Source organism: Sceloporus occidentalis, unplaced genomic scaffold (genome assembly GCF_023333645.1).
Source record: "Sceloporus occidentalis isolate IW3139 unplaced genomic scaffold, rSceOcc1.0.p SCAF_69, whole genome shotgun sequence".
NCBI lineage: Eukaryota > Metazoa > Chordata > Lepidosauria > Squamata > Phrynosomatidae > Sceloporus > Sceloporus occidentalis.
Window position 1 is genome coordinate 2,741,276 of NW_028317049.1, and position 26,385 is coordinate 2,767,660.

Genomic DNA, 26,385 nt, shown 5'->3' on the forward strand with positions numbered 1-26,385 from the left:
TTCAGATGAAACCCAAGCTTGTTTTACGTCTTCAGCAACAGATGTTCAGTATACCATATATACTCGACTATAAGTCGACGTTGTGTATAAGTCAAGGGCAGGTTTGAGGGCCAAAATTATAAATTTTGATATGATGCGTGGATAAGTCAAGGGTAAAATTAGGGGTCTATAACAAAAGATGTAAAGGATGAAGCAAAGGGAAACAATGTCAAAGAACGTACAAAATTCAAGAAGGCATTACTGTTCGCACTCACCCTAAAAGTTGGATGGATGAGAGAACAGAGGAAGGTCAGAACTTCCAGGAGAGATTAGATATTTGTAACACTGAAACTCTTTAATAGTGTGTTATCTTTGCAAGCATGAAGATGGCAGCACCAAGTGAGTGAGAAATACATCTTGGATTTGAGGGTTGTATATTTCCACAGAAGGTTGACAAGACACATACATGAATGTTGTAGATTTAATTTGTGCATTAACATTGGAAACCCTTTTAAATGAATTTTAAAACTCCTAGTTTTACAAATACCAATAAAGACTGAATTGACATATGACTCGTCTTTCTCTCCCCCCCTCCACCTCCTTGTTTTTGTGGGTAGAGTACACACTTGCTTGCACATGGAAAGGTCCAAAGTTCAGTCCCTCATGTTGCTTGTTAGGCGGGTTGGGGGAAGACAGAAAGCAGATGCTAGCAAGAAGCAACAATGGGCTAGAGGGGTCAGTAGTATCCGTTGTATACAGCAGTTGTTTGGGGGCTACAACTTCCATGTTTCCCCTACTCAGCCTTGCCAACTGGATTTTGAGAGTTGCTGTATACCAAAGGATAGTGTTGATCTCACTAGACCATTGTTGCTTCTGGAGACCAGAGTTCGATTCCCAGCTTGGCCATGAAATCCACTGGTTGACCTTGGTCACATGCTCTCACTTTACAGGGAAGGCAATGCTAAACCTTCTCTGAACAAATCTTGCCATGATAGGTTCACCTTAGGGCCTCCATCAGTGGGAAACAATTTGAAGGCACACAACAAAAACAATCTCAAGCTTTGGGTTAAGTCTTTCTGTGCTTTCTAGTCCTTCGCATTTAAACATGGGAATGTGCAGCATTCGGGGCTAGAGTATTTTTGGACGGACTTTGGCAGTATGCATGTTTGCAAACACTGAAACTTGGGAAATATTAGCATTTTCTCTCTCACACACACATGTGCACAGAACTGCATCTAAACACACCATGGAATTCACTATGCATCCCCCTACTCCTTCACCCATATCTCCCATGCGTACTCTCTGGCAATGTGGGTTAATGTTTAATGTTGTAAATTGCATCACAGGCCTTATAGGCTGGAGTGCCATTCAGATGCTTTTTAATGGCTGCAAACAATAGAAAAGCAGATAAAACTCTGTGACCAAATAGTAGGCATTAGAACCTTCATCTTGTTTTAGTGTGTAGCTGAATTTCTTGCAAAGGAAAGTGCCTATTTTGTTCTTTAGAATGGGAAGGTATAGAGGTCTCTATACCTTGTCCAGCCTTGTCACTGGGTATTTGGGGAAGGTTTGCCACTCAGCAGTCCAGGTCCAACACTTGCATATTTCTTCTCCTCCCGTAATCTCAGAAGGAAAAGAAGAGTTGAATTGAGTTTGCAGCTCACTTTGTGGCCATAGCCCTCCTGGACAGAATGTTTAAGTTTAAAACTTTTTACGAAGCATGTGCTGAGACAAGGAATTGCATGCAGCTGACTATAAGGAAAGTGATAAAGAATGGAGTGCTCTGGTCATCTTCTGTGCCCACCATTAGACGCCAAATGAGCTACAAAACCTGGGAAGCCCAGTCTATACAAAAAAGAAGTGGGCTTTTATAAAAAGGTGGATGCTCTCAGTCTCGGCCCCTCTTTTTTCCTGTCATTCCCTATAACAAGGTAGGATAACTTATTTTTGCAAATTTGTACACTGGACAACAAGACATTACCCCATTGTATACAGTACACAGAGAGATCTTGTAGCACCTTTGAGACTGACTGAAAGCAAGAAATTGGCAGCATGAGCTTTCGTAGACTAAAGTCTGCTTCCACAGATGCATCTGAGGAAGTAGACTGAAGTCTACGAAAGCTTATGCTGCCAATTTCTTGCTTTCAGTCAGTCTCAAAGGTGCTACAAGATCTCTACGTACTGATTCTACAGACTAACACAGCTATATCTTTCAGTTCTACTATTGTATACAATGAGACTTGAGCATCCGCAAATTTTGGAAGCCATGGGGGGGGGGGGGTAGAGTTGTCCTAAAACCAAACCCCAGTGGCTAGCAAGGGGCCCACTGTATTTCCATATACATCATGGAATAGTTTGGAGATGGGACCCAAGTCTAAACATAAAGGTCATTTATGTTTATGGACTAGGGGATACAGCCTGGTAAGGGAGCCAAGATAGATGGATATGGAGCCCAGGAAAAGTGATTTTGTCCCCAGAGAGTGACAATCCCTGTCCCTTCACTAGACAATGGATTTCTAAGATGTTTGAATGAAAATAGCTATAGAAAATAGCAAATAGGCTTAATCACAATTGTTCATTCTGTCTGACCAATGCTGGGATCAGTGCAGCATCCTTGGTGATACAAGATGACAGTTGCTCTGCCCTCTGAACAACTCCACACCTGGCTGGCTGGTGCATCAACATCCAGTCTGCTCAATATGGGATGATCCAATCAGGAAGACTTCTTTTTAGCACACATTCTTAGAAGGAGGTAGCTAATCCGTCGGCATTGCATCCAGATTTGGCACCTGGCAATCCGGGTTGCAGTACAAAGTTGGATGTTGTGCCTTCTCACATTCCAAGGGAAACCAAGAGTTGTGTGGCTTACCTTGAAGCACCCGTGGCAGTTGCCAGCAGACATGCCCGGGCAGCCGTACCTCAAACGAAAGGAGCTTCCTCCAAGAGCTTGGAAGCAGCACAGTACAACCAGTGTAGTTACCTCTAAGAATAACTCTACCTCTCTTTGTGAAAAGGGTGTGATGAAGTTGCCTTTTAAAAGTAATTCAACAAAGCTAAATCCTGGTACAACAAAGTAGGGACAAAGTTAAACAACCAACCTAGTTGGTTTCATGGCTGAGTGGGGATTTTAACCCTGATGCAACAACCAGTATTTTCTAGTAAGAATGTTTTTGTTGTTATTGTTGTGTGCCCTCAAGTCTTTTTTGACTTTATGGTGACCCAAAGGAGACCCTTTAATGGGGTTTTCTTGACAAGATTTGTTCAGAGGTTTGCCATTGCATTCCCCTGAGGCTGAAAGAGTATCACTTGCCCAAGACCACACAGTGGGTTTCATGGTCAAGCAAGGATTTGAACCCTGACCACCAGAGTCATTGTTCAATCTTCAAACCATAGCAGCTTGACATTGCTTTAATTGCCATGGCTCAGTGCTATGGAATTCTAGAAATTGTCAAAAAATTGTGGTACCAGAGATTTCTAACAGAGAAGGCTAAATAGCTCATGAAACTACAAACCCCAGAATTTCATAGCATGAAGTCATGACAGTTAAAGCAGTGTTAAACAGTCAGGGTTTCCATCCATTATGCACTTTCTTGGAGACCTTTGCACAGAATCCTGTAGAGCCTGGAAGTTGCACCCACTGATTTTCAACTCCCCTGAAAGTGTGCCATTTCAACTGTGAGATAGTATTTAGATTGGTATATGCTGTACATATACGTGTATAAGTCTAGAAATTTTAGTCAAAAAATAGACCCCAAAACCTGAGCCAACTTATCCATGGGTCAGTGTAAGTATTGCAACTATCTTCTGGTGAGAAGCAAGAGTGAAATCTGTCCTGGAAGCACTAACCCTCCTCTACTCTCTCATTCATTCAGACTTTAGTGTGAGCACAGTTATGCCTGTGGGAATATTGTAAATTCTTCGGCATTGTTTTCCTTGCTCCATCCTTTAGATCCTTTGTTACATGCCCTTAAGTTTTGTCCTTGACTTATCCATAGGTCATATCAAAATCCATAATTTTGGCCCCAAAACCTGTCCTCAATTTATATGTGAGGTTGACTTATAGTTGAGTTGGCACTCCATTTTCGTGGGGGATCAGTTTCGGACCCCCCTCACAAACAGAGGCTCATGCATATTCAAGCTTCATAGGCTTGAATGGGGTGCGCCCCCCCATGCGCACGGACCATTGGAGACTAAGATTTTTGTCTAGTTTTTTAAAAAGGTTTCTGGGGATGATCCCAGAAGGCCCACGCTAGACCTCCCCAAGAGCTGCATGTGGGCTGTGGGCTGTGTGTTCCCACCCCTCCTTTACAACATAAATGATAGTGAGGAAGTAGACCTTTTATGTTTTACCTTTTACATTTTATTTTATGATTGTGTGGTTCTATGTTGTTGGATATTCTTGCATGGCACAGGCTGACACTAGGTGACACTTGTAGTACCTTAAAACTCTACTGTTCTATTTCTCCCCATCTTCATGTCTTTAGGGTGACATGCTTTGTTACCCTACCTGTTCTATCTTTACAACAACCCTGTTGGGTAGATGAAGCTGAAAGTGAATGACTCAAGGTTTTAATATACTTTGTGCATGAACAGTACAGTGATAATATCATCCAGTGTTTGTGTAATGCCCTCAAGATAACTTGAACTCCATAAACTGGGATGGGCAGATTTGGACTTCTGGGGTCTACTTTGTTAGACTTCTGGGGTCTACTTTGTTGGGGCTTTTTAAAAACTTCTACCCCAAGATGGATCAATCAGAGCTGAGTGCAAAACACGTAACACTTGAGATAAAATCATTCTGTGCCCAGATTGTTTTGGACACAGTCTTTGTACATATATACCTGCCTTGTCCCCAAGCTGGCTTCACTTGAGGCATAGAATTTAGGGTGGAGAGGGGAGTCATTGTGTTGCCGTTAGGGATGAAATGGCCGAGGGTGAGTCAGAAAACCTTTGCTGATCCTCTTTAAATCCCCTAGGGCTCTACCAGTACAACCAGCTCTACCTGCTGGTGTTACCTGTTTGCTTGGGAATTTGGGGGCATTGTAGTCCCAAAAAGTAACTTTCCCAGGCTCTGCCATCCTGCCACAAGGCGTTCTCCTTGAAGAAGTGAAGGCGCAACATGGGCGAGGTCTCTCCCTTCCTTTTTGGTTGCAGGTTAGCAACGTTTGTGCAATCCACGGATCTCAGTGGGCATACCGGTTATTGCTGCCCCTGGGCATCAATGTTCGTTCGCTCGCACCCACTTTGTGGTGGTTTTAATTAAAGAGGGCTCTTCAAAACCTGTAATGAATGAGTATTTTTTTAATCCCACCTTCACTGCCAGTTACACTTCTTCTCTTCCTCTGTTGGCTGCTTCTTTTCCTTCCCAAGATGTATATCCACCCCTGGGCAAAATATGGAAGGGTGTTGGTCTGTTGGGCAGAAGCGAAAGAAGAACACCTACTTCTAGCAAGCATCAACCCAAAGAGAGGGAGGGAGGAGAGGGAAAATGGGAATTTGCAAGGAACTAGTTTAAAAGTTCCTTGCCTCCAGTTTTTGGCAAGCTTGGGAAAGTGGTTTTTGTGGGACCACAACTCCCAGTATCGCCAGTGGCCCTTTGGGAGTTGTGGCTCCACAAAAGCCACTTCTCCAAACTCTGTTCTTATATACATGGGGCCCTCTGGTAAATTTGAATTGCTAACTGGTAACCTACACCTAACCAGGCTGACCCTACTTAGCTTCCAAACCCCAGTGGTATCTGGTGCCTTCAGGGTGTTTAGGGTAGGGGCAGCAAATAGTTATCATATATTTATAAAAACACTTACTATAACTAGCCCTATTATCTTCACTCACAACTACCAATACACTACAGGCACCAGAACCTAAGCCCTGGTTAATACTTGGATGGGAGACCACCAGCAAGTGCTGTAGGCTATATTTCAGAGAAAGAAGCTGGTAAAACTATTTTATTCCTTGCCTAAAAAAACCCAGTGAAATTCAGCGAACCCCAACTCTTTTTATCTTTCATAAAACCCAAACCCTCTGCATGCCCAATGGCTGAAACTCATGCACATGATTTACTGTTCTTCAGGTGACAATGTTAGTAATTTTTTCCTTTGGACATGTAGTTCTGTGTAAATTCTACAACAAAGCATCACACTGTCCTGACGGATGAGGGTTAAGTTGAATGAATGGACTTAAATCAGGAATAGACTGATATAACCTAAAAAAGTAGGTTAGGGTCTAATGGTAATCTCTTGGTGATTCCCAGTAGATTGGTAAAATCTTCATATTCCCCATTGTGTTAACAGTAGTGACAACTAATTTGGATTCAGGAGCTAGTTAATTAGTCTACTTAGACAGAGGAAACTTAGGGGAAAACCAGAAAGGGATGTTTGTGTATAAAAGGTGTGCAAGGTCTGTTCTGGAATAAGCTCAATTCCCAGTCTGAGAGCTTTGGCCTTTTCCATTCTTTCAGTAAGCAGTTTTTAATAGTGGGTACTTCTTCATTTGGTGGCTAGGAATCTTTTGATTGCAGTGTTTAATGCTATAATACAGGAAGAGTCAGGAAACCTTTTGTGTATACCACACAAATTTCTAAACATATGTCTTGTCCGCCTTAATCCCCTCTCAAAATACCAAAAAGCACCAAGAACTGTAGCCATGTCATAGAAATCATGTTTTCCCCCAATATATTTTTCAACCCTATAGCATTCTGTTGTAGACGTTGCTTCCAGACCATTACATAACACAGTGATCCCTTGGTATCCACTGGGTTTGGTTCCAGGACCCCCCCCCCCCCCAAAAAAAAATATCCATGGATGTTTGAGTCATACTGTATACAGTGGGGTAATAATTTTGTGTGTGTGTGTGTGTGTGTGTGTGTGTGTGTGTATTGGCTTCCAGTGAGTCCAGCAGTGGATGTTTTAATCCGTGGATAAAGAATCCATGGATGCAGAGAGTTGACTGTATTCAGTGTGTGATATATTTGCCCAAGCATGGCCTGCAATAACAGTGCTTGGTGATCAAGCCCTTTGGGTGTTGCGGAGCTCATGTAGAGGCCTTGAGCCAGTCACAAAATATCAGCCAAGCTTGCATTAGTTGTTGTTTGTTTGGATAAAGTGGAGGGTTGAGTTTCACTAAGGCAAGTGAAGCAGACCGGCCCTACCATTGGGCAGGGAAGAGGTGGCAGGACATGGCAGGCGGCACATTGAACCAGGAAGGTCCCTTCTTCCCACCCACTCCCCATAAACTCCTGCTGCTCAAAGCAGCCAAATTATCTTAATGCATTGCTCACAAAATCAGGCTGGAATTTCATTTTGCCGGGCAAGGAAGAAGTAGCTGAGCACACTGGGGTGTGCAGATTTACCTACGTTTGCAACCAACCCCATGAATTTCATAGGGTTTTTTTAGGAACTGAATACACACAGTTGTTTTTCCCAATTCCTTCCTCTGAAATGGAGCCCACAGCACCTGGTATTTGCTGGCAGTCTCCCATCCAAGTACTAACCAGTGCTGACCCTACTTACTCTCCCAAGATCAGTTGTGTCTGTGTCATACCAATGTTAACTGTCTTGGCTCAGCACTAAACAGGGACGTAGCCAATGGGGGGGGGGTTGTTCTTGGGGTCCAGACCCCCCTTTCCATTAGAAAAATGAATGGTGTGGGCTGCTGTGCCGCCGCGCCCAAGCCCCATTATAATGGTGGCACTTAGTCTGGATCCCCCCTTCCTAAAATCCTGGCTATGTCCCTGCACTAAAGCATCTTGGGATTTGCAGTTTGTTGAGATACTTAGCATACTCTATATGTCAACACTGGAGCTCTGTGGGATAGAATCCTGTGGTTTTACCCAGTTACAAGTTCAGTGATTCTGTAGGCTGTTGCCACGATAATGTAAATGAATGGAGTTTAGAACAAATCAAGCCTGAACTATCAAAAGAAGTGCAAATGACTAAACCAAGGCTGTCGTACTTTGGACGTATCATGAGAAGACATGACTTACTGGAAGACAATAATGCCTGGTAAAGTGGAAGACAGTAGGAAAAGAGGAAGACTGGATTGGTTGAGTCAGGGATGCCATTGCTACCCATAGTTTGCAAAACCTGAGAAGGGCAGCCGATGACCTGGGCTTTTGAAGGTCTCTCATTCATAGTGTTGCTGTAAGTCAAAGTTGACTTGATGGCAAATAAAAACAACAGGAACAAAACCCAAAAGCTATAATAGTCAGTTGTATAGAGCTGTAATAATTGTGTTAGTATAAATGTATCCCCGGTGATGGCTGCAGGGCTTGGGGGTAGCAGTGTCATCTTTTCCAACCCTCAGGCAGTAGGAAACCTGGGGCCACCACCGATAGTGAGAGTTTGTGTGCTTTGTTCATGCTTTAGTGGGTCTCAGTGGTATGCTTTAGGCCCAACTCTCTTTTCCCTCTCCCAAGTTTAACACGTTTCAGGATTCTGGCATTAAAAGCTCCTTCAAAAGAGGAAAATAGGTGTAACAAATAACACAGTTCCGTTGGTAATTTAGAAATCCTGAGATATTTAATGCTGCAGTACTTAAAATTGCACTTCTCTCTAAAATGGAGTCACACAATGAGTGGATACAATACCAGTCGAATTGAGCAGGTCCAAAGGTGTAATTACCTTTTCCCCCGGGTGACTTGGAAGCATGCATGCATATATAACAAAATAAAATTTGCTCCTCTTCAGCCATGTTAAAATTAGTATGCAGTGGGCCTTCCAGAACCTCAGGCTCCAGATCTGCAATTTTGAGTGACAGCAGGCTGTCATGCCCCATATTATTAAATGCACACGCTCCAGTGTGTCTGCATTCACGTTGCCGTCATTTAATAATATGGGACACAATCATCTGCGTTTTTTCTATCCGCAGAGAGGGAGAGCAAAACCCCCGCAGCTCTGAAAGGCCCACTGTATTACCATTTTTTGCGCCTTCTCTTTTTATTCTTCCATTTCACACAATGGAAGGAAAAGCCCATGCTGCTGAACTACGATGTCACAGATGTTTGTGAAAACTCTTGCAGCAAATATTTTAAGTAAAGCTTTGCATCTGTTTGGAAATGCGGCATTTAAAAGCAAATTAACTGTATTTGGTTTTAATCCAAGTGTTAAAGCACAGCTATGGGCTACTGGGAAAATATTTTTGAGATTACAATCTGTTCAGGGTGTTGGGTAATGTTTCCCACAGGAAACCCACATTTCTGCAACCTTATTGATACCAAAGCTCTTTTGGGTCTTCAAGTCTGCTAAACATCTCTGTTTCTCTTTCTTCTGGCCAGAGGATCATCCGTCCAGCATAGCCTTGATGAACGGTGATGGCTTGCATGAGAACCATAAAGAGGAGGCCAGACAGAATGGCCATGAAGAGACAGATCACACGGACGATGGGAACGACCAAGAGGTCATTGTCATCCAGGACACCGGTTTCACTGTCAAAGTTCATGCGCCCGCCGTAGAACCATTTCCCTTGCAAGTGAGTGCCACTGGTAGATCCTTGGGCTCCCATCTCCGTGGGGTTGCTATCGTACATTCTGGGGTGTCTTTAGAAGGAGTCAGGGACAGTTTTGCTTCTCTCCCTTCAAGGACACACCTTGGTTTCAAAAGTCCAGTCCTTGTCTAAATACCCTTCACTTAAAAAAGGTGTGATGTGAGGCACAATGTGATTTTAAGGTAGAGCATGCCCTGGAGCATCTAGACGTGTTATTAATTCTCTCTCACGCATGCATGCTCTCTTTCTTTCTTTCTTTCTTTCTTTCTTTCTTTCTTTCTTTCTTTCCCTCTTAAGACTGTGAGGGGATTCTGGGGCTACTTGCAGCCCACAAGCTGCAGGTCATCAACCCCTCCCTTAACTCCTTGTTTGTTTGAGTCAGAGGACGACAACTTGTTGCCCTCCAGATGTCATTAGATTGTAACTTCCATGGACCCAGAGTGTTGTCTAGAGCTGCTGGGAGTTGCAGTCTGAGAACATCTGGAGGGCCACATGTCTCCCACCCTGGTTTAAGCTTTTGTGTGGATTACATCCATGGTGAGGATGGTTCAAGTTTAAGGGCTATGAGCCAAGCAGCTCTGGTGAACTTCTTCTGTGTTGGTAGCCATGGACAGCAGCCACACTGTGATAAGTGCACCATTTCTTTTAGTTTCCCAGAATGCCTCACTGTCGGAGTGATTGTGGATATATAATGGCTAATAGCTCCTTGACCTGCTCATGTAGTGTGAGTTGGCCCCGACGGCAGGAGTCAGCACAGAAGTGTGCTCTGTCAAGTTGCTTGGGGGAGGAGGATGTTGTGTGCTAACACTGGCCTTGCATAGGGTGTGCTGTCATAACACACATTTGGGCAAGTTGTGGACCTCCATAAGTTGCTGAACTACAGCTCCCATCCAGCCCAGCTAGCATAGTCAGTAGGAATGAGGTGAGGAATCCTGGGAGTTAGAATCTAATCACATTGGGAGGGTCACAGGTCATTCACTCCCATTTGACTAACAGAAGCACATCACTGGGCAGGGGGCAGGGCTCCCTGTGACCATGTGGGATGGAAGTCAAAGTGTGGTCATTGGGAAATTAGAGAAGCTTCAGCTCTTGTTTGGTGGGACTATGTGGGTGGTGGGTTTAGAGTAGCAGAATTATATCCCCACCATAACCATAAGGAAAAATGAAGCCAGACTCATATGTTTGTCAACTAGGTAGGGGGAAAATATGACTTTGAAAATAATAATAATAATATAATAAAATTATATTTTTATCCCGCTTTTCCACGATGATCAAAGCGGCGTACAAATTAAAATTTCAACAAATATCTTTTTGGCCAATAGTTCTCTGACTTTCCTAGGCAACATGGCCTGATTGTGGGAGATATATGCGACAAAAATCACTTCTTCTCATGTTTGGGGGAAAGAAGCGGAAAAATATCTGGGGACAGAGGAGTTCATGGAATTTTGCTCGTTGAAGAATAGCACACCTTTTTGGGGAGCACTTTGGTGCAGGTCCCACTTGTATTTTGTGTTAGATTAGTTACACTCCTTTATAATCTTACTTTGTGGATAAGGCTTGTCTAAACAAAACAAAGCAAAACTGGTTTCAGAAACTGTGAACCTAGAAAGTGTAGCATGTGTACTATGTGTTGAAATCTGCAAGCTGCATTTCTTGGCTGAAATGGAATTTAGTTACATCCAGACAGCCAATTCGTTTTGTCTAGGGATGAGACATTTTCCCCATAATGCAACTCTGTGGCCTTCCAGATGATGCTGAACATCCAAGTCTCATCAGACCTAACAGGGCTGATGGGAAATAGAGTCCAACAACATCTGGAGGACCACTAGTGTCCCAGCCTGTCCATAGAAAGGAAGTATGGTAGAATGAGAACCATAACATACTATTATTCTCTCTTTATTACTGAAAAACATGGTGTTTCTGTGATTTAATTGTGTGCACAGCACACACACATACTTCCAACTAGAATGAGTTAGAAATTTAATGAAAAGAGGCTCAGTTTTTTCAGATGCCAGATTCTTTGCCAGATATCAGTTCTGATGCTTTCACAATCTGCATGTTGGTTGCTTAATGTTGCACAACAAGGCCAAAGCTTAGAGGAGCAAAAGGGCAAGGAATTCTTTCAGAGGGAAGATCTGAGTGAGAGCAGGAATTCTTAACCTATCGTTTCCCAGGCAGAATCATAGAGCTGGAAGTCCAATCCCTTGCTCAGTGCAGTATCTTCTTCTAGATGAACCCAGCAATTAGCTTTCCAACCTCTTTTTGAGGACATCCAGAGAAGGAGACCTCACCACCTCTCTAGGCAGTTGGTTCTATTGCCAAACCAGTGTTACTGTCAAGACGTTGCTTCTAAAGTTTAATCAAAATCTTTTCTCCTGTTAACTGAAAACCATTTTGGTTTTAAGTTAGAGATGTTTTGATTTTTACCGTTGGATATCTCAGGCTTCTTGGAATTGAAGTCCAAAACATCTAGGGCACCAAAGTCCAAGAAGCATAGCTCTAAGGTGCTTGAATGTTTAGCCTCTATTCTGAGCTCACTGGTGAAAACTACCCAGTGTTAAAAGCTTAACCAGTAGTTGAATATATTTCCATTATATTATAAACATGAGAGACTGTGATTGAAGAGTGTGCAGGGAGAGGAGAAGAAAGAGCTATACAGTACGCCCGCGTCATACGTGGCTTTGAACATATGCTGAAAGCTGTGTGGGGTTCAAGGAGCGGCGTGTCCCATTTGGAGGAATGGGGCGCGCACCGCCACATACATGAGTGAATGGGGCTTGAGCATGCTCAGTATTTGGCTTACACGGGGGGGGAGGGGTCCGGAACAGATCCCCCATGTAAGGCAAGGGCGCACTGTAGTAGCTTCATAACAAAAACTGAGACTCATCCTCACTATATTTGACCCTCTGTACCCATGAATTCAAGCATCCATATCTTGAAAATATTTTAAAAATTATAAATTCCAAAAAACAAACCTTGATTTTGCCATTTTATATAAGGGACACCATTTTACTATACTATAATGGGACTTGAGCATCCACAGATTTTGGTATTCACAAGGGGATTTTAGGACCCCCTTGTGAATACCAAAATTCATGCATGCTCAAGTGAATACCAAGGACTCACTGTATAACAAAATGACTCTTATTCTTTTAAAATGCTGCTGCTGCTATTTCAAAAATAGACTCAGATTAGTCAAGTGTCCTGTTTGTGCATCCGCTTACTCTAAACCATCTCAGATTCAGGGAGCTAATCCTGATCAGTCTGGATGGCGATTTGTCCAGTGAGAGTATGAAGAGCGGTTTAGTGTGGGGAAGCAGTTACTTTCAGCATCGTTGGGGGAATCATAGAATCATAGAGCTGGAAGAGACCGCAAGGGCCATCCAGTCCAACCTCCAGCCATGCAGGAAATCGCATGCTGGGCTGATCCCGAGACTTGTGGCACTGCAAAAGCAAACTGGACAAACTGGGGTAATTTTATTAAACAGCTCCTTGAAATGCAGAAACTGGGAGCCAAGTGAGGTATTGAGAATGCTGGATGGCTCTTTCTGGACTGTACCATTTTGAAATTAAAGTAAATATGAGATGAGGAAGATAGGTAAAGACTTCATGTCTTTGTAGGGATGAGGTTATAGGGATAAGGAAAGTTAGAGAAGAAAGCACAAAGGCAGACTTACTGCTGAATGTTAAGAAAACAGAAATAATAACCACTGAGGTTTTGCTTAAATTCAGTGTAACATGGAAATCTAAATAGTTGAATACTTCCCATATCTTGGCTCAGAATGGGGACTGCAGTCAATAAATCAGAAGAAGGCTAAGAATGAGAAGGGCAGCTATGAAAGAACTAGACAAAATCCTAAAGTGCAAAGATATACAACTGAGCACTAAAGTTACAGTTGTGCAAGGTATTCTATTCCCTATCACCATGTATGGATGTGAGAGCTGGACAACGAAGAAAGCTGACAAAAAGAAAATTAACACATTTGAGATGAAGTGCTGGGGAGGGGTTTTGAGGATACTGTGGACAACCAGAAAGTCAAACAAATGGGTCCTAGATCAGATTCACCCTGAACTCTCCCAGGAAGTCAGTATGACTAAATTGAGGCTGTTGTACTTTGGCCATATAATGTGAAGACACAACTCACTGGGAGAGACAGTAATGCTAGGAAAGGTCGATGTAGCAGAAAGCACATGGATTGATTCATTCAAGGAGGCCATGACCCTATATCTACAGGACCTGATCTGAGCAGATGAAGCCAGGGAGAGCTTTGGAGTCTCTCTCTCATGGGGTCACCAAGACTCAAAGTCAGCTCAAAGGCAGTTATGAACAAGGGGTGAGGTATCACATAGTTCAGTGGACAGGGCATGTGCTTTACACATAGAATGTCCTAGCAATCTCTAGTTAAAGAGGGAATTTCTCTGCTACAGGCCCAAATTCAGCTTCACAGAATTTCTTAGGGGCCGCATTATTGACTTTGGCAAAACCAAAGGCAAACAGGTGGCACCAAAAAGACCAGCAGGTTTTAGTTTAAAATTCACAATTTAAAAACCACCTGGATAAGCTTGCTGGGGGAACCTAAAAGTTTAAGGCTCTTACCAGTAACTAAACCTTAGGAGAGGCATTTCAACCAGCTGATGGGGAAAATCTTTGTTTGTAACCTAAGGCTGGAGGTTGCAGGTAGACAGAAATTGTACTGGGTTAAGTGGGCAAATACGTTCACGTCAGGTATAAGGGAGCTTCCTATATATCTGTGTTCCTAGATGAACGTACAGAGACCTTGCTTAGTATGCTGCAACACCAGAGTATGGTTTCCTGGTAAGTGAGGGGCAGGCATGCTTCCACAGAAGCACAAGAGCTGTTGACCTCTTTCCTGAAAGAAACAGTGAGGTGAACTCTCTTCACCATGGGTCTTTAGAAGCCAGCTTCTTCTGGAGGGTTTTGCATTGTCTTATTACTTTTGCTATGGCTAATTTGGCCACAAACTGCCAAAGCTTTCAAAGGTGAGCTTGAGTGTACTTTTCTCAGATCACACCAAGCTATATGGCCACTGGCTAAGTGATTCTGGGAGAAGTAGGTCCACAAAATAACCTCCCTGTTGTGCATGTGTTTGATCTTAGAAGTTTGTACTTTTGTGTGTGTGTCCTGTAGTCAGCTTGGCATGTTTTTTTTTTAAAAAAGCAGGATGTAAATAAAGAAATTGTATTCTGCTCCTTCTCTTCCTGTGGCAAGGTCTCTCCCCAAGAGATGGTCCAGGAGATCCACCAAGTTTTGATGGACCGTGAGGATACCTGTCACCGAACGTGCTTCTCTCTGCAACTCGATGGAAATGTGCTGGATAACTTTGCTGAGCTGAAGACCATTGAAGGATTACAAGAAGATTCAGTGTTAAAAGTAGTTGAAGGTAATACATGGACCAAAACAAAACACATGTACAAAATCTAATCCTGGTGAGATGATATAAAAACCTGGAGCCCCCAACCCTATATTGGAGGTGGAGAACCTTTTTCCCATTACTTTGCACAAGCACCATGAACTAGTCAACAATTCATAATTGCTGTGGTGGTGGTGATAATCATAAATAATAAATATTTTAAATCACAAATTACGTCTATGTAAAATCACAAATTAGAAATGTTCACTAAATACGGTTAAATCAATAAATGTCCACTAAAATGCAATAACAACAATACAAAAAAACAGCAATGAAGGACAAGGAAACCAGCTGCTTATTCCTTGAAAGCTTGTAGAAATAGTTATGTTTTTTACTGGATTCTGAAAGAGAGGACTGTGGAGGCAGTGGGATCTCTATGGAAAAGGAGTTCCCTTAGTTGGGTGCCACCACCACAAAAGCTCTGTCATGTAATCTGAGATCTATTGGCACAGAAGTAATGTTCTTTCTTGTTGGCAGTTCCCAAGACAATTAGAATACCACTGCACTGTGTTGGTATGAATGTTGGATAGTGATGAAGACGACCCAGCTTCACACACATCCTTTACCATGGGTCACTCCCATTCTCTTGGTCTTACTAACCTCAACAAGTATAATTGGAAGTGTAGGTGGAGAAAAACTTGTGGAGGAAAGGATATGAATGTAAAAATCTCCCTCCTTATAAGTAAAGTGCATGAGATCTAGTCCAAACTTTGGTCAGTTCCAGAAATCCAAAGCAAGAGCATCCTCATTAGGATTGATTCTCAAGACCTCCAGAGAGGGAAAACTCACTTTTGCTAATCACTGAATCCGTCAGATTGCTTTTACCTAAACTCTCATTTCAGATCTATTGTCCTGTAATGTAACTCCGCTAGATCGTTTCCTGCTCTCTAGGGCAACAGAGAACAGGTCTTTGATGTGGTACCATTTAGATATTTAAAGAGTGCTACTGTGTCCTCGTTCTGTATTCTCTTCCCATGGTTAAATGCACACAGTTTTTTCAGCCTTTCTTCATAGGCCTTCTTTCCCATGTTCTTGATGGCTGTTTGCCCTCTTTTTAGTTTGTCTTCTGAGTGAGGCACCAAGAATGGGCTCTTCTTGAGTTCTTAGGTGATCAACTGGACATGGTATGTGCGCAGAATAAAGTTGGAACTACTACTTCTCATGGCTTGTAAATAAGGGGTCTATCAATGCAGCCTGGCAGGGAAGAGGTCTTTTTTTAACAGCAATAACACACTGCTGTTTCATGTTACAATATTCCAAATGAAATCCAACATGCTGTTTAATCTTTATCTCTCTCTCATTTTTTCCCAAACCTTTCCAGAGCCATACACAGTCCGGGAAGCCAGGATCCACGTCCGCCACATCCGAGACCTCCTGAAGAGCCTTGATCCCTCAGACGCCTTCAACGGTGTTGACTGCAACTCACTCTCATTCCTTAGTGTCTTTACCGATGGGGACCTTGGAGGTAATCACACCCTGGTCTTCTAGTTGCTTCTGCTGTGTGAGGATATGCTCTTTCCTCTGTCTTCCTTGACATATTTAAGCAGAGCTTAGACACAGTCCTTCAATGCTTTTCATCTTAAATTGTTACTAACATTAGATTCCTGACATTGATGAATCGGGTAAAAAACAATCACCTTTCATTTTGTTACTTATATTGGCAGAGGAGAGGGAGTACTCAGTTAGAGAACTCCAATTTGTATTTAAAAGCAAGAAAGGAAGTTGGATGAAGAACATGGAAATCTATGTGCACAGTAAACAAGTTTCTGGGCTTATGGCATCTGCTGAACCCATAGTCATGGGCCAATATCTGAAGTACCTCCAGATAACGTTGATCTAAAATGGTATGAGAAAATTGTAAAGTTAACGCATTACAATGCTTGTAGTTAATTTGTGTTGCACCATGTGCATATGGATGGCCACCTGAAAAGCGACATGGAGCTCTGTGCAGACTAGAGAATCTCCTCTCTCCTTCCAGAAGCAGACAAATGAGACACCAGGCAGATAGCTCTCAAACAGGCAGTTTATGTTTTGTTCCTCTATATACAAGCTTGTCCTGACCGACTATGAGCCTGTACAGACATGCCAAAATAAAGCTGCTTCAGGTCACTTTGGAGGTATGCTGTTTAAATTATGCATGCGTCCTGAGAGGCCAGAAGCCATGCCAAAGCCATGCTCCAGTCCTAAAGACTGGAGCGCAGCTTTGGCACAGCTTCTGTCATCTTAAGATGCGTGTGTCATGTAAACAGCATACCTCCAAAGTGACCAGAAGCAGCTTTAATTTGCCCTGTCTGTATGGACCCAAAGCTACTTGCAATACACCATAACACCCACACTGTACATTGAGGCTCCTCTCTTATATGCATGTGCATCTCTCATGCACGTTAGTCCAGCCTCTTGTGTGAACCCTCTATACAATTCTCCCATGCAGGGTGATTTTGCAGATTTCTACCCATGATGATGTTACCTTCTGTGACTCAGCACAACCCAAATGCTTACTCATCATGGCTCCTGAATGACCAGAGGTAACCCAGGGATGTAGCCAGGGGGGGTGTTCTTGGGGTCCGCCCCCCCTTCCGCTAGATAAAATGAATGGTGTGTGCTGCTGCACCGCTGCATCCAAGCCCCATTATAATGGTGGCACTTAGTCTGGATCCCCCCCTTCCCAAAATCCTGGCTACGTCCCTGGGTAACCCCTTCACCTTTGTTTCACATCTGGATATTTCCCCTTAGGGCCTGTTCCTAACAATTTGTCCTTTATATTGATAAAAAACAGTATAAAATCCCCTTCAGATTACCAACCCATCCAGAATAACCCCCCCCCCGGTGAAATAAAGATTAATATAAATTGCTAATCACTGAAAAGTTAATGCAGATTGCATTTAAGGATTAAAATAACACATTTTAAAGTAACAGCTGAAACATTTTACTGAATGGAAGTAACAATCATTGCTAGGTCAGGGACCTACATTGCTCCATCAATGTTCAAATGGAGGGTGCAAGTCCAAAGGACATCCTGGGAAGATGCTGGTTTTCCATGATTAACTGGTGCAGACTCAAGGAGTGACTCGGTTTTATCCCTGTATGTTTTTTGATCTCATGTATTTTATTGTTGATATGGCCAGCTAACTAATCAATAAACTTAGAATCATAGAACTGTAGAGTTGGAAGAGACCGCAATGGCTATCCAGTCCAACCCCCTGCCATGCAGGAAATCACAATCAAAGCATCCCCAACAGATGGCCGCTGTTTAAAGACCTCTCCACTACACTCCGAGGGAGTTTGTTCCACTGTCGAACAGACCTTACTGTCAGGAAATTCCTCCTAATGTTGAGGTGGAATCTCTTTTCCTGTAGTTTGCATCCATTGTTCCACATTCTAGTCTCTGGAGCAGCAGAAAACAGTTGTTGTTTTTGGTGGTGCAGACTGTTGGGTGCAAATTCAAGGAGAGAAAGCTCTCCTATGGTTCCTGACTCCCACTCAAGTGTCCCTGTTTATAGTAGACTGGGGACTGTCAACTCATTTTACATCTTATATTGACCATACAAGTTCTTCTGATTTTAAATGTTCACGCTTTCACCTAGAATTGGTTTTTCTACAGAGGAGAAAGGTGTACTCATTTTTTAAAAAGGCTTATGAGAAGACTTCAAACTAGGAAGATCTTTGAAAGCATATCCAGGGGGTAGCTATGCTGGATATACAGCAAAATGCAGTGACATCCAAAATCTACAAAACAGCAATACCTTTATTGGGCCAACCCAAAAAAGCAGAATTTACATCATGCAACCTTTCAAAATTCCACTTACTTCTTAAAGGACAACAGCAAAAACAACTTTTTGACAAAATGCAGGCCTGTCACTATAACATCAGTTTTTTCCTTCTGTATGACTTTTAACACCTTTGCTTGATGAAGAAGCCAACTGAGCATCAAAAGCTTACATGACATATTTTGTGCATTTTTCTTTTGTGGGTTTTGGATGTTATTGTATTTAGCAAGATCTTTGCTTTAGATCAGGGCCCTTGGATCAGCCAGTGAGAAGCAGGTGCAAAAGAATTTCTGAGTGCCGTTTTCTTTTGAGTACCAGAATGAAACGGAGCTCCCAGTCCTTTTAAGCAAAAATCCAGTCCAAGTTCCAACAAGCTTTCATTGTTTCAGCCATGCAATTTAGGGCAGAGAGTGGGAGTCTTTTTGTTGCTGCAGTTAGTAAACAACTAGGTGTGGTTAAGTGAGCCTTACTGCTGAATTGTGGTATCTATATTGGTCTGTGAGTTGGTGTTCTCTCTTCAGCACCTTTCCAGCACTGCAGTGCTGATGGCCAGTGGGTAGTATGGAATCATAAGTTGGAAGAGGCCACAAGGGCCATCCACTCCAACCCCATTCTGCCATGCAGGAACTCTCAGTCAAAGCATCCCCAACAGTTGGCCATCCAGCCTCTGTTTAAAGACCTCCAAGGAAGGAGACTCCACTACACTCCAAGGAAGGAGTCTGTTGCACTGTCGAACAACCCTTTCTGTCAGGAAATTCCTCCCAATGTTGAGGTGAAATCTCTTTTCCTGTCGCTTGACTCCATTGTTCAGGGTCCTGTTCTCTGGAGCAGTAGAAAACAAGCTTGCTCTCTCCAAGTATTTAAACAGGGCTATCATATCACCTCTTAACCTTCTCTTCTCCAGGCTGAACATCCCCAGCTCCCTAATTCGTTCCTCATTGGGCATGGTTTCCAGACCCTTCACCATTTTAGTCGCCCTCATTTGGACACGCTCCAGTTTCTCAACATCCTTTTTAAATTGTGGTGCCCAGAACTGGACACAGTATTCCAGGTGGGGTCTGACCAAAGAACAGAGTAGCACTATTGCTTCCCTTAGACACTATACTTTTATTGAGCCAGCCTAAAATTGCATTGGTCTTTTTATCTGCTGCATCACACTGTTGACTCATATTCAACTTAGAATCATAGAGTTGGAAGAGACCGCAAGGGCCATCCAGTCCAACCCCATTCTGCCATGCAGGAAATCCAAATCAAAGCATCTCTGACAAATGGCTATCCAGCCTCTGCTTAAAGATCTCCAAGGAAGGAGACTCCACTACACTCCAAGGAAGGAATGTGTTCCACTGTTGAACAGCTCTTACTGTCAGGAAGTTCCTCCTAATGTTGAGCTGGAATCTCTTTTCCTGGAGCTTGCATCCATTGTTCCGGGTCCTACTCTCTGAAGCAGCAGAAAACAAGCTTGCTCCCTCCTCAACGTGACATCCCTTCAAATATTTAAACAGGGCTATAATATCACCTTCTAACCTTCTTTTCTCCAGGCTAAACATCCCCAGCTCCCTAAGTTGTTCCTCATTGGGCATGGTTTCCAGACCCTTCACCATTTTTGTCGCCCTCCTTTGGACACGCTCCAGTTTCTCAATGTCCTTTTTGAATTGTGGTGCCCAGAACTGGACACAATATTCCAGGTGGGGCCTGACCAAAGCAGAATACAGTGGCACTATTACTTCTCTTGATCTAGACACTATACTTTTATTGATGCAGCCTAAAATTGCATTGGCCTTTTTAGCTGCCACATCACAATGTTGACTCATGTTAAACTTGTGGTCTACTTGAACTCCTAGGCCTGTTACAGACAGCCAAATTAAAGCTGCTTTGAGTCACAGTGGAGGTATGGTGCTTCAATGATGCATGCGTCCTAAGAATCCAGAAGCCACACCAAAGCCACACTCCAGCTTTGGTGCGACTTCTGGACTCTTAGGACGCATGCATCATTGAAACACCATACCTCCACTGTGACTCGAAGCAGCTTTATTTTGGCTGTCTGTAACAGGCCCTAGATCCCTTTCACATGTAGTTTCAGTCAGCCAGGTATCTCCCATCCTATATCTGTGCATTTTATTTTTCTGACCTAAGTGCAGTACCTTACATTTCTCCATGTTGAATTTCATTTTGTTAACTTTGGCCCAGCTTTCTAGTCTATTCAGGTCATTTTGAATGTTGATCCTGTCCTCTGGAGTATTAGCTATTCCTCCTAATTTGGTGTCATCTGCAGATTTGATAAGTATGCTCCCAATTCTGTCATCCAGGTCATTGATAAAGATGTTGAATAACACTGGGCCCAGGACAGAGCCCTGTGGGACCCCACTGGTCACTTCTCTCCAGGATGAAAAGGAGCCATTGTTGAGCACCCTTTGGGTTCGGTCAGTCAACCAATTACAAATCCATGTAACAGTTACCTTGTCTATCCCACATTTTACAAGCTTGTTTGCAAGGATGTCATGAGAAACCTTGTCAAAGGCCTTACTGAAATCAAGATACACTACATCCACAGCATTCCCTTCATCTACCAAACTGGTAATTTTATCAAAGAAAGAGATAAGGTTTGTCTGGCATGACTTGTTTTTCTGAAACCCGTGTTGACTTTTTGTGATTATGGAATTGCCTTCTAGATGTTCAGAGACTTTCTGTTTAATGATCTGCTCCAGAATCTTTCCTGGTATTGATGTCAGACTAACTGGACGATAATTGCTGGGATCCTCTTTTTTCCCCTTTTTGAAGATGGGGACAACGTTTGCCCTCCTCCAGTCTCCTGTTCCCCAGGAGTTCTCAAAGATCATTGCCAATGGCTCTGATATTACATTTGCCAGCTCTTTTAATACCCTTGGATGTAGTTCATCTGGTCCTGGAGACTTAAATTCGTTTAGATTAACAAGGTATTCCTGTACTATCTCTTTACTTATTCTGTACTGAAATTCCCCTATTCTGTCTTCTGCTCCATTATCCTCAGGTTGAGCACCCTTTGCCTTTTCTGAGAAGACTGAGGCAAAGAAGGTGTTGAGCAGTTCTGCCTTTTCTCTGTCTTCTGTTAGCATTTTGCCATCTTTTTAACACAGTGGCCCTACCATTTCCTTCTTACTTTTGCTGCAGACGTATCCAAAAAAGCCCTTTTTATTCTTTTTAACCTCTCTATTAAGCCTGGGTTCATTCTGCGCTTTAGCTTGTCTGACTTTACCCCTACACATGCCTGCTATTTCTTTGAGTTCCTTTTTCGTGATTTCCCCCTTTTTCCTTAGTCATCCATCCTGGTTTCTTGAGACACCTCCCGTTTTTCTTTCTCACTGGAACTGTTTGAAATTGTGCCTTCAGAATCTCCCTTTTGAGAAAGTCCCATCCGTCCTGAACTCCATTCTCTTTTAGTATTTCTGACCACGGGATCACCCTCAATACTTCTCTAAGTTTACTGAAATCCGCTCTCCTAAAGTCTAGGATGCGTGTCTGACTCTGCCTGACTTCTCCTTTCCATTGTATAACAAACTCCAGGAGAGCATGGTCACTTCCACCTAATGATCCCACAACTTGCACCCCATTAACCAAGTCATCCTTGTTGGTTAGGATCACATCCAAAATAGCTGATCCCCTTGTTGCCTCTTCCACCTTTTGGACCATGAAATTGTCTTCCAGGCAAGTGAGGAATTTGCTAGGCCTTGAGGATTTTGCTGAGTTTGACTTCCAGCAAATATCAAGATAGTTGAAGTCGCCCATCACTACTACATCTCTCCTTTCTGAGTGTGTGGTCATCTGTTCTAGAAAGGCATCATCCAATTCCTCAGTCTGACTTGGGGGTCTGTAGTAGACTCCCACTGTAACATCCTTGTTGTTTCCCTCCCCTTTGATTCTTATCCAGATGCTCTCCACCTGGCTTCCATGATTGATGTTCAGGATCTCTTCACTGGTGTAAATATCTCTGACATATAGTGCTATTCCTCCTCCTTTCTTGTTTGGCCTATTTCTCTTAAAAAGATTATACCCCTCTATTTCCACATTCCAATCATGAGACTCATCCCACCAGGTTTCAGTGATGCCTATTATATAATATTTGCTTTGTTGTACTAGGAATTTGAATTCATCTTGCTTATTTCCCATGCTCTGTGCATTAGTGTAGAGACATCGCAAACCATGAGTCTCCTTTACTTGCTGCCTGTGCAAGATTTTTTGCCTCCCACTGTTGGGTCCTTGCACTTTTTTCTTGTTTCCTCTATGTCTGTTTGACTATTTTCGCCATCCCTTTTGCTTTCCTTAATATTGTCTCCCTTCCCCACGGAACTCAGTTTAAAGCCCTCCTGATCAAGTTCTTGAGACTGTTGGCAAAAACATTTCTTCCAACTGGCGTGAGATGCAACCCGGCTGTTGCAAGAAGTCCCTCCTCATGGAACCGCAGCCCATGATCGAAGAATCTAAATCGTTCTCGGCGGCACCATCTGCGAAGCCAGTTGTTCACATCCGCTATTTTCCTCTCCCTTCCTGGACCATGCCCTTCCACTGGCAGAAGAGACGAGATGACAACCTGTACATCCATTCCTTTCAGCTTCCTACCAAGCGCCTCGTAATCCCTTTTGATGTCCTGAAGGCTGTGTCTTGCAGTATCATTGGTTCCCACATGGACCAAAAGGAAGGGGTATTGGTCAGTAGGCTTGACCAGTCTTGTCAGTCTCTGTCACATCACGGATATTTGCTCCAGGGAGACAACACACCTCTCGAGACATCTTGTCAGGCCTACAAATCACTGCTTCTGTACCCCTCAGCAAGGAGTCTCCCACTACGACCACCAGCCTCCTCCAAGGCTTAGCAGTGATTGTTCCCTCGGATGGGATTCTCAGGCTCCCCTGCTCTGTCCCTGAAGTCTGTCCGTGCTGCTCTTCCTCATCCTCCTTAATAAGGGAAAGAGCTTCGAATCGATTCTCTAGCTGCAAGCTCCCAGAACAATCCCTTCTTGGCCTACTTCTCTGTGTGACATTCCTCCAGCTGTCTGCCACCTGTGTATGGGAAGTGACCTCCTCCGCCCCAGTAACTTCCTCTGCGTGGTACTTGTCCAAGATCGTTAGTTCTGTTGTGTCCAGGAAATCCTCCTGCTCCCTAATATGCTGAAGCGTAGCTACTCTGGACTCCAGCTGCTGCACTTTCTCCTCCAAGAGTGCTACCAACTTGCACTTGGGGCATGTGAAGTTCTCCACTTCTGTAGGCAAGAAGACAACTTGTGGTCTACTTGGACTCCTAGATCCTTTCCACATGTAGTTTCATTCAGCCAGGTGTCCCCCATCCTATATCTGTGCATTTCATTTTTCCATCCTTAATGCAGTACCTTACATTTCTCCATGTTGAAATTCGTTTTGTTAGCTTTTGCCCAGCTTTCTAATCTATTAAGGTCATTTTGAATTTTGATCCTGTCCTCAGGGGTATTAGCTACTCCTCCTAATTTGGTGTCATCTGCAAACTTAATAAGAATGCCCTCAATTCTGTCATCCAAGTCATTGATAAAGATGTTGAATAACACTAGGCCCAGGACAGAGCCTATTGTTGTTGTGTTTTTTTCCCATGAGGCCTCCCACCACCAGGATGTGACCCACCTCCCAACCCTATTTCCCCTTTGACTTTCCCCAGCCTCAAAACTGGGTTGGACCATTGCAAGAAAAAGATAGGGTTGTATACCATTCGATGTTTCAAGAAAGGCTTAATTTTTTACCCTACACAAAGATGATAGAAATGTAATAGATTTGCTCATGTTGGTTCAGTTTGGTTCAGTTTCTTTTCTGCTACTCATGCAAACTGGCAAAGCACTGCATTGGTATGGAGCTCCGATCTCCTCCTACTATAGAAAAATACTGCTTACACCTCCTTTTCCTGTTCCACCTCTCACGATATGAGCTATGAACTTGTTTTGTCTTAACAAATACTTTTTAATGAGAGAACCGAGATGCTTTATTACTCGTGATGAGGACAGATAGTTTATTTCTGGCCAGTCTGCAAGATTACTTATTAGTAGCACTAAAAGTAATAATGCTGGGAAAGGTAGAAGGCAGTAGCAAGAGAGGAAGACCACATGCCAGATGGCTGGACTCAGGGAAGTCACAGGCCTGAATTTGCAGGATCTAAGGAGAGTAGTGGAGGACAAGGGGATGTTAGAGATGTCTCATCCACATGAGTTGAGTCGACACTTAACATACACACAGCACTGATCTCTCTCTCCCCTCCCCCATGTTTTTGTTCTAGACAGTGGCAAGCGGAAGAAGAAGGGTACAGAAATGGAACAGATCGACTGCACCCCTCCTGAACATATCTTGCCAGGAAGCAAAGAAAGACCCCTCTGTCCCCTTCAGCCTCAGAATAGAGACTGGAAGGTAGGCCTCAGGACTGTACAGCTATACCTCTTGCTCCAGCCAGCAGCTGCATGTGGCATCTTTGCATTCACCTAACTGCTTGCAAATTGTTCTGCATAATTCCATCTCTCAGTGTGCCATTTGCAGGAAAGAGATAATTTGCTTGTTTATTGTTGTTATTATTAACCACTAATTAATAATTACAATAGTAGCAGTAAACATATCTAGGGGTAGCTGTGTTGGCCATGTGGCAAGGTACAATTACATCCAAAATCCACAAAACAGTGATACCTTTATTAGCCAACCAATATATGTATCGCAAGTTTTTGAAGCTCCATGGGCTTCTTTATCAGACAAAAATGTTAAAAATCACAGGAGGGAAAAATAAATTATGATAATATTAGTCACAAGCCACATTTTGTCAAGATGTTGCTCTTCTCGGTTGAGGGTTTTTTGGAGAGACATTCATGTAGGCCTGCCCCATCTCCTCGTTCCATGAGGGTATTCCGGGGAATTAAACAGATTAAATGCTCTCTTTTATTTATTTTATTCCAGAGTTATTGTAATCGGTCTCATCCATTGTGACTAACCCTAAAGCTACAGATGGTTGTGATGTGAGTGATGAGCATGCTTTGTTTTATTTAAAGCTTGTTCCTAATAGAAAGTGTATTTTGTTCCCCTTTCTGCTTTTCCCCTGCCCCACCAGCCTCTCCAGTGCCTAAAAGTACTGACTATGAGTGGCTGGAATCCCCCACCTGGAAACCGGAAGATGCACGGCGACCTCATGTACCTCTACGTCATCACGATGGAAGATCGCCATGTGAGCATCACGGCATCCACTCGAGGCTTTTACCTCAATCAGTAAGTAACTAGAAATGGGTCTGTTTTGCAGCACCCTTTCCAAGTGGAAAGAGTTTCATTTACTGCAACTTGGAACTTGCTTTACAGCAAAGTCCCCACTGGTGTTCACACAAGTATGTTTTTATTGCTTGATGGGCATGCGCTATAAAAGCTTTCATACTAAGCCACAACTACTCTAGAAGACCACCTTTCCTTATCATCATATTTCAGCAAGGGCCTTAATCTTATCTAGACCTGGCTAGTTTTGGTGGACAGTTTTCTTTTGATCTTGTATAGGCAAGGTGCTTGCTCAAAAACAAAAGTGCAGCAGCCATGTGGTTTAAATGAAGATCATTGATGAACAATAATTTGTTACTAAGGCCACTAAAGTTGCAACTATACAGAAAATAGAACCCTTTGTGAGTAAATTCTCAGAATATCCAAATGAAGACTGGGTGTGATTAATGGCTATGGGATGATGGATGGATGAATGGATGGAATGGAGGAGGAGAA

At 43.1% G+C, this 26,385-nt stretch overlaps 1 protein-coding gene across 2 annotated transcripts in view; it reads left to right on the forward strand.

Moving 5' to 3' along the window:
• The window catches only part of LOC149286402 (clustered mitochondria protein homolog), an 82,415-nt gene that overhangs the window by 20,668 nt on the left and 35,362 nt on the right, over positions 1-26,385 (forward strand). For both annotated transcript variants that reach the window (XM_089494035.1, XM_089494034.1), the window contains exons 2-6: positions 9,251-9,444; positions 14,690-14,861; positions 16,213-16,356; positions 24,926-25,053; positions 25,739-25,893. In XM_089494035.1, the coding sequence (XP_089350161.1) occupies positions 9,251-9,444; positions 14,690-14,861; positions 16,213-16,356; positions 24,926-25,053; positions 25,739-25,893 (793 nt within the window). The remainder of the gene's footprint in view (positions 1-9,250; positions 9,445-14,689; positions 14,862-16,212; positions 16,357-24,925; positions 25,054-25,738; positions 25,894-26,385) is intronic.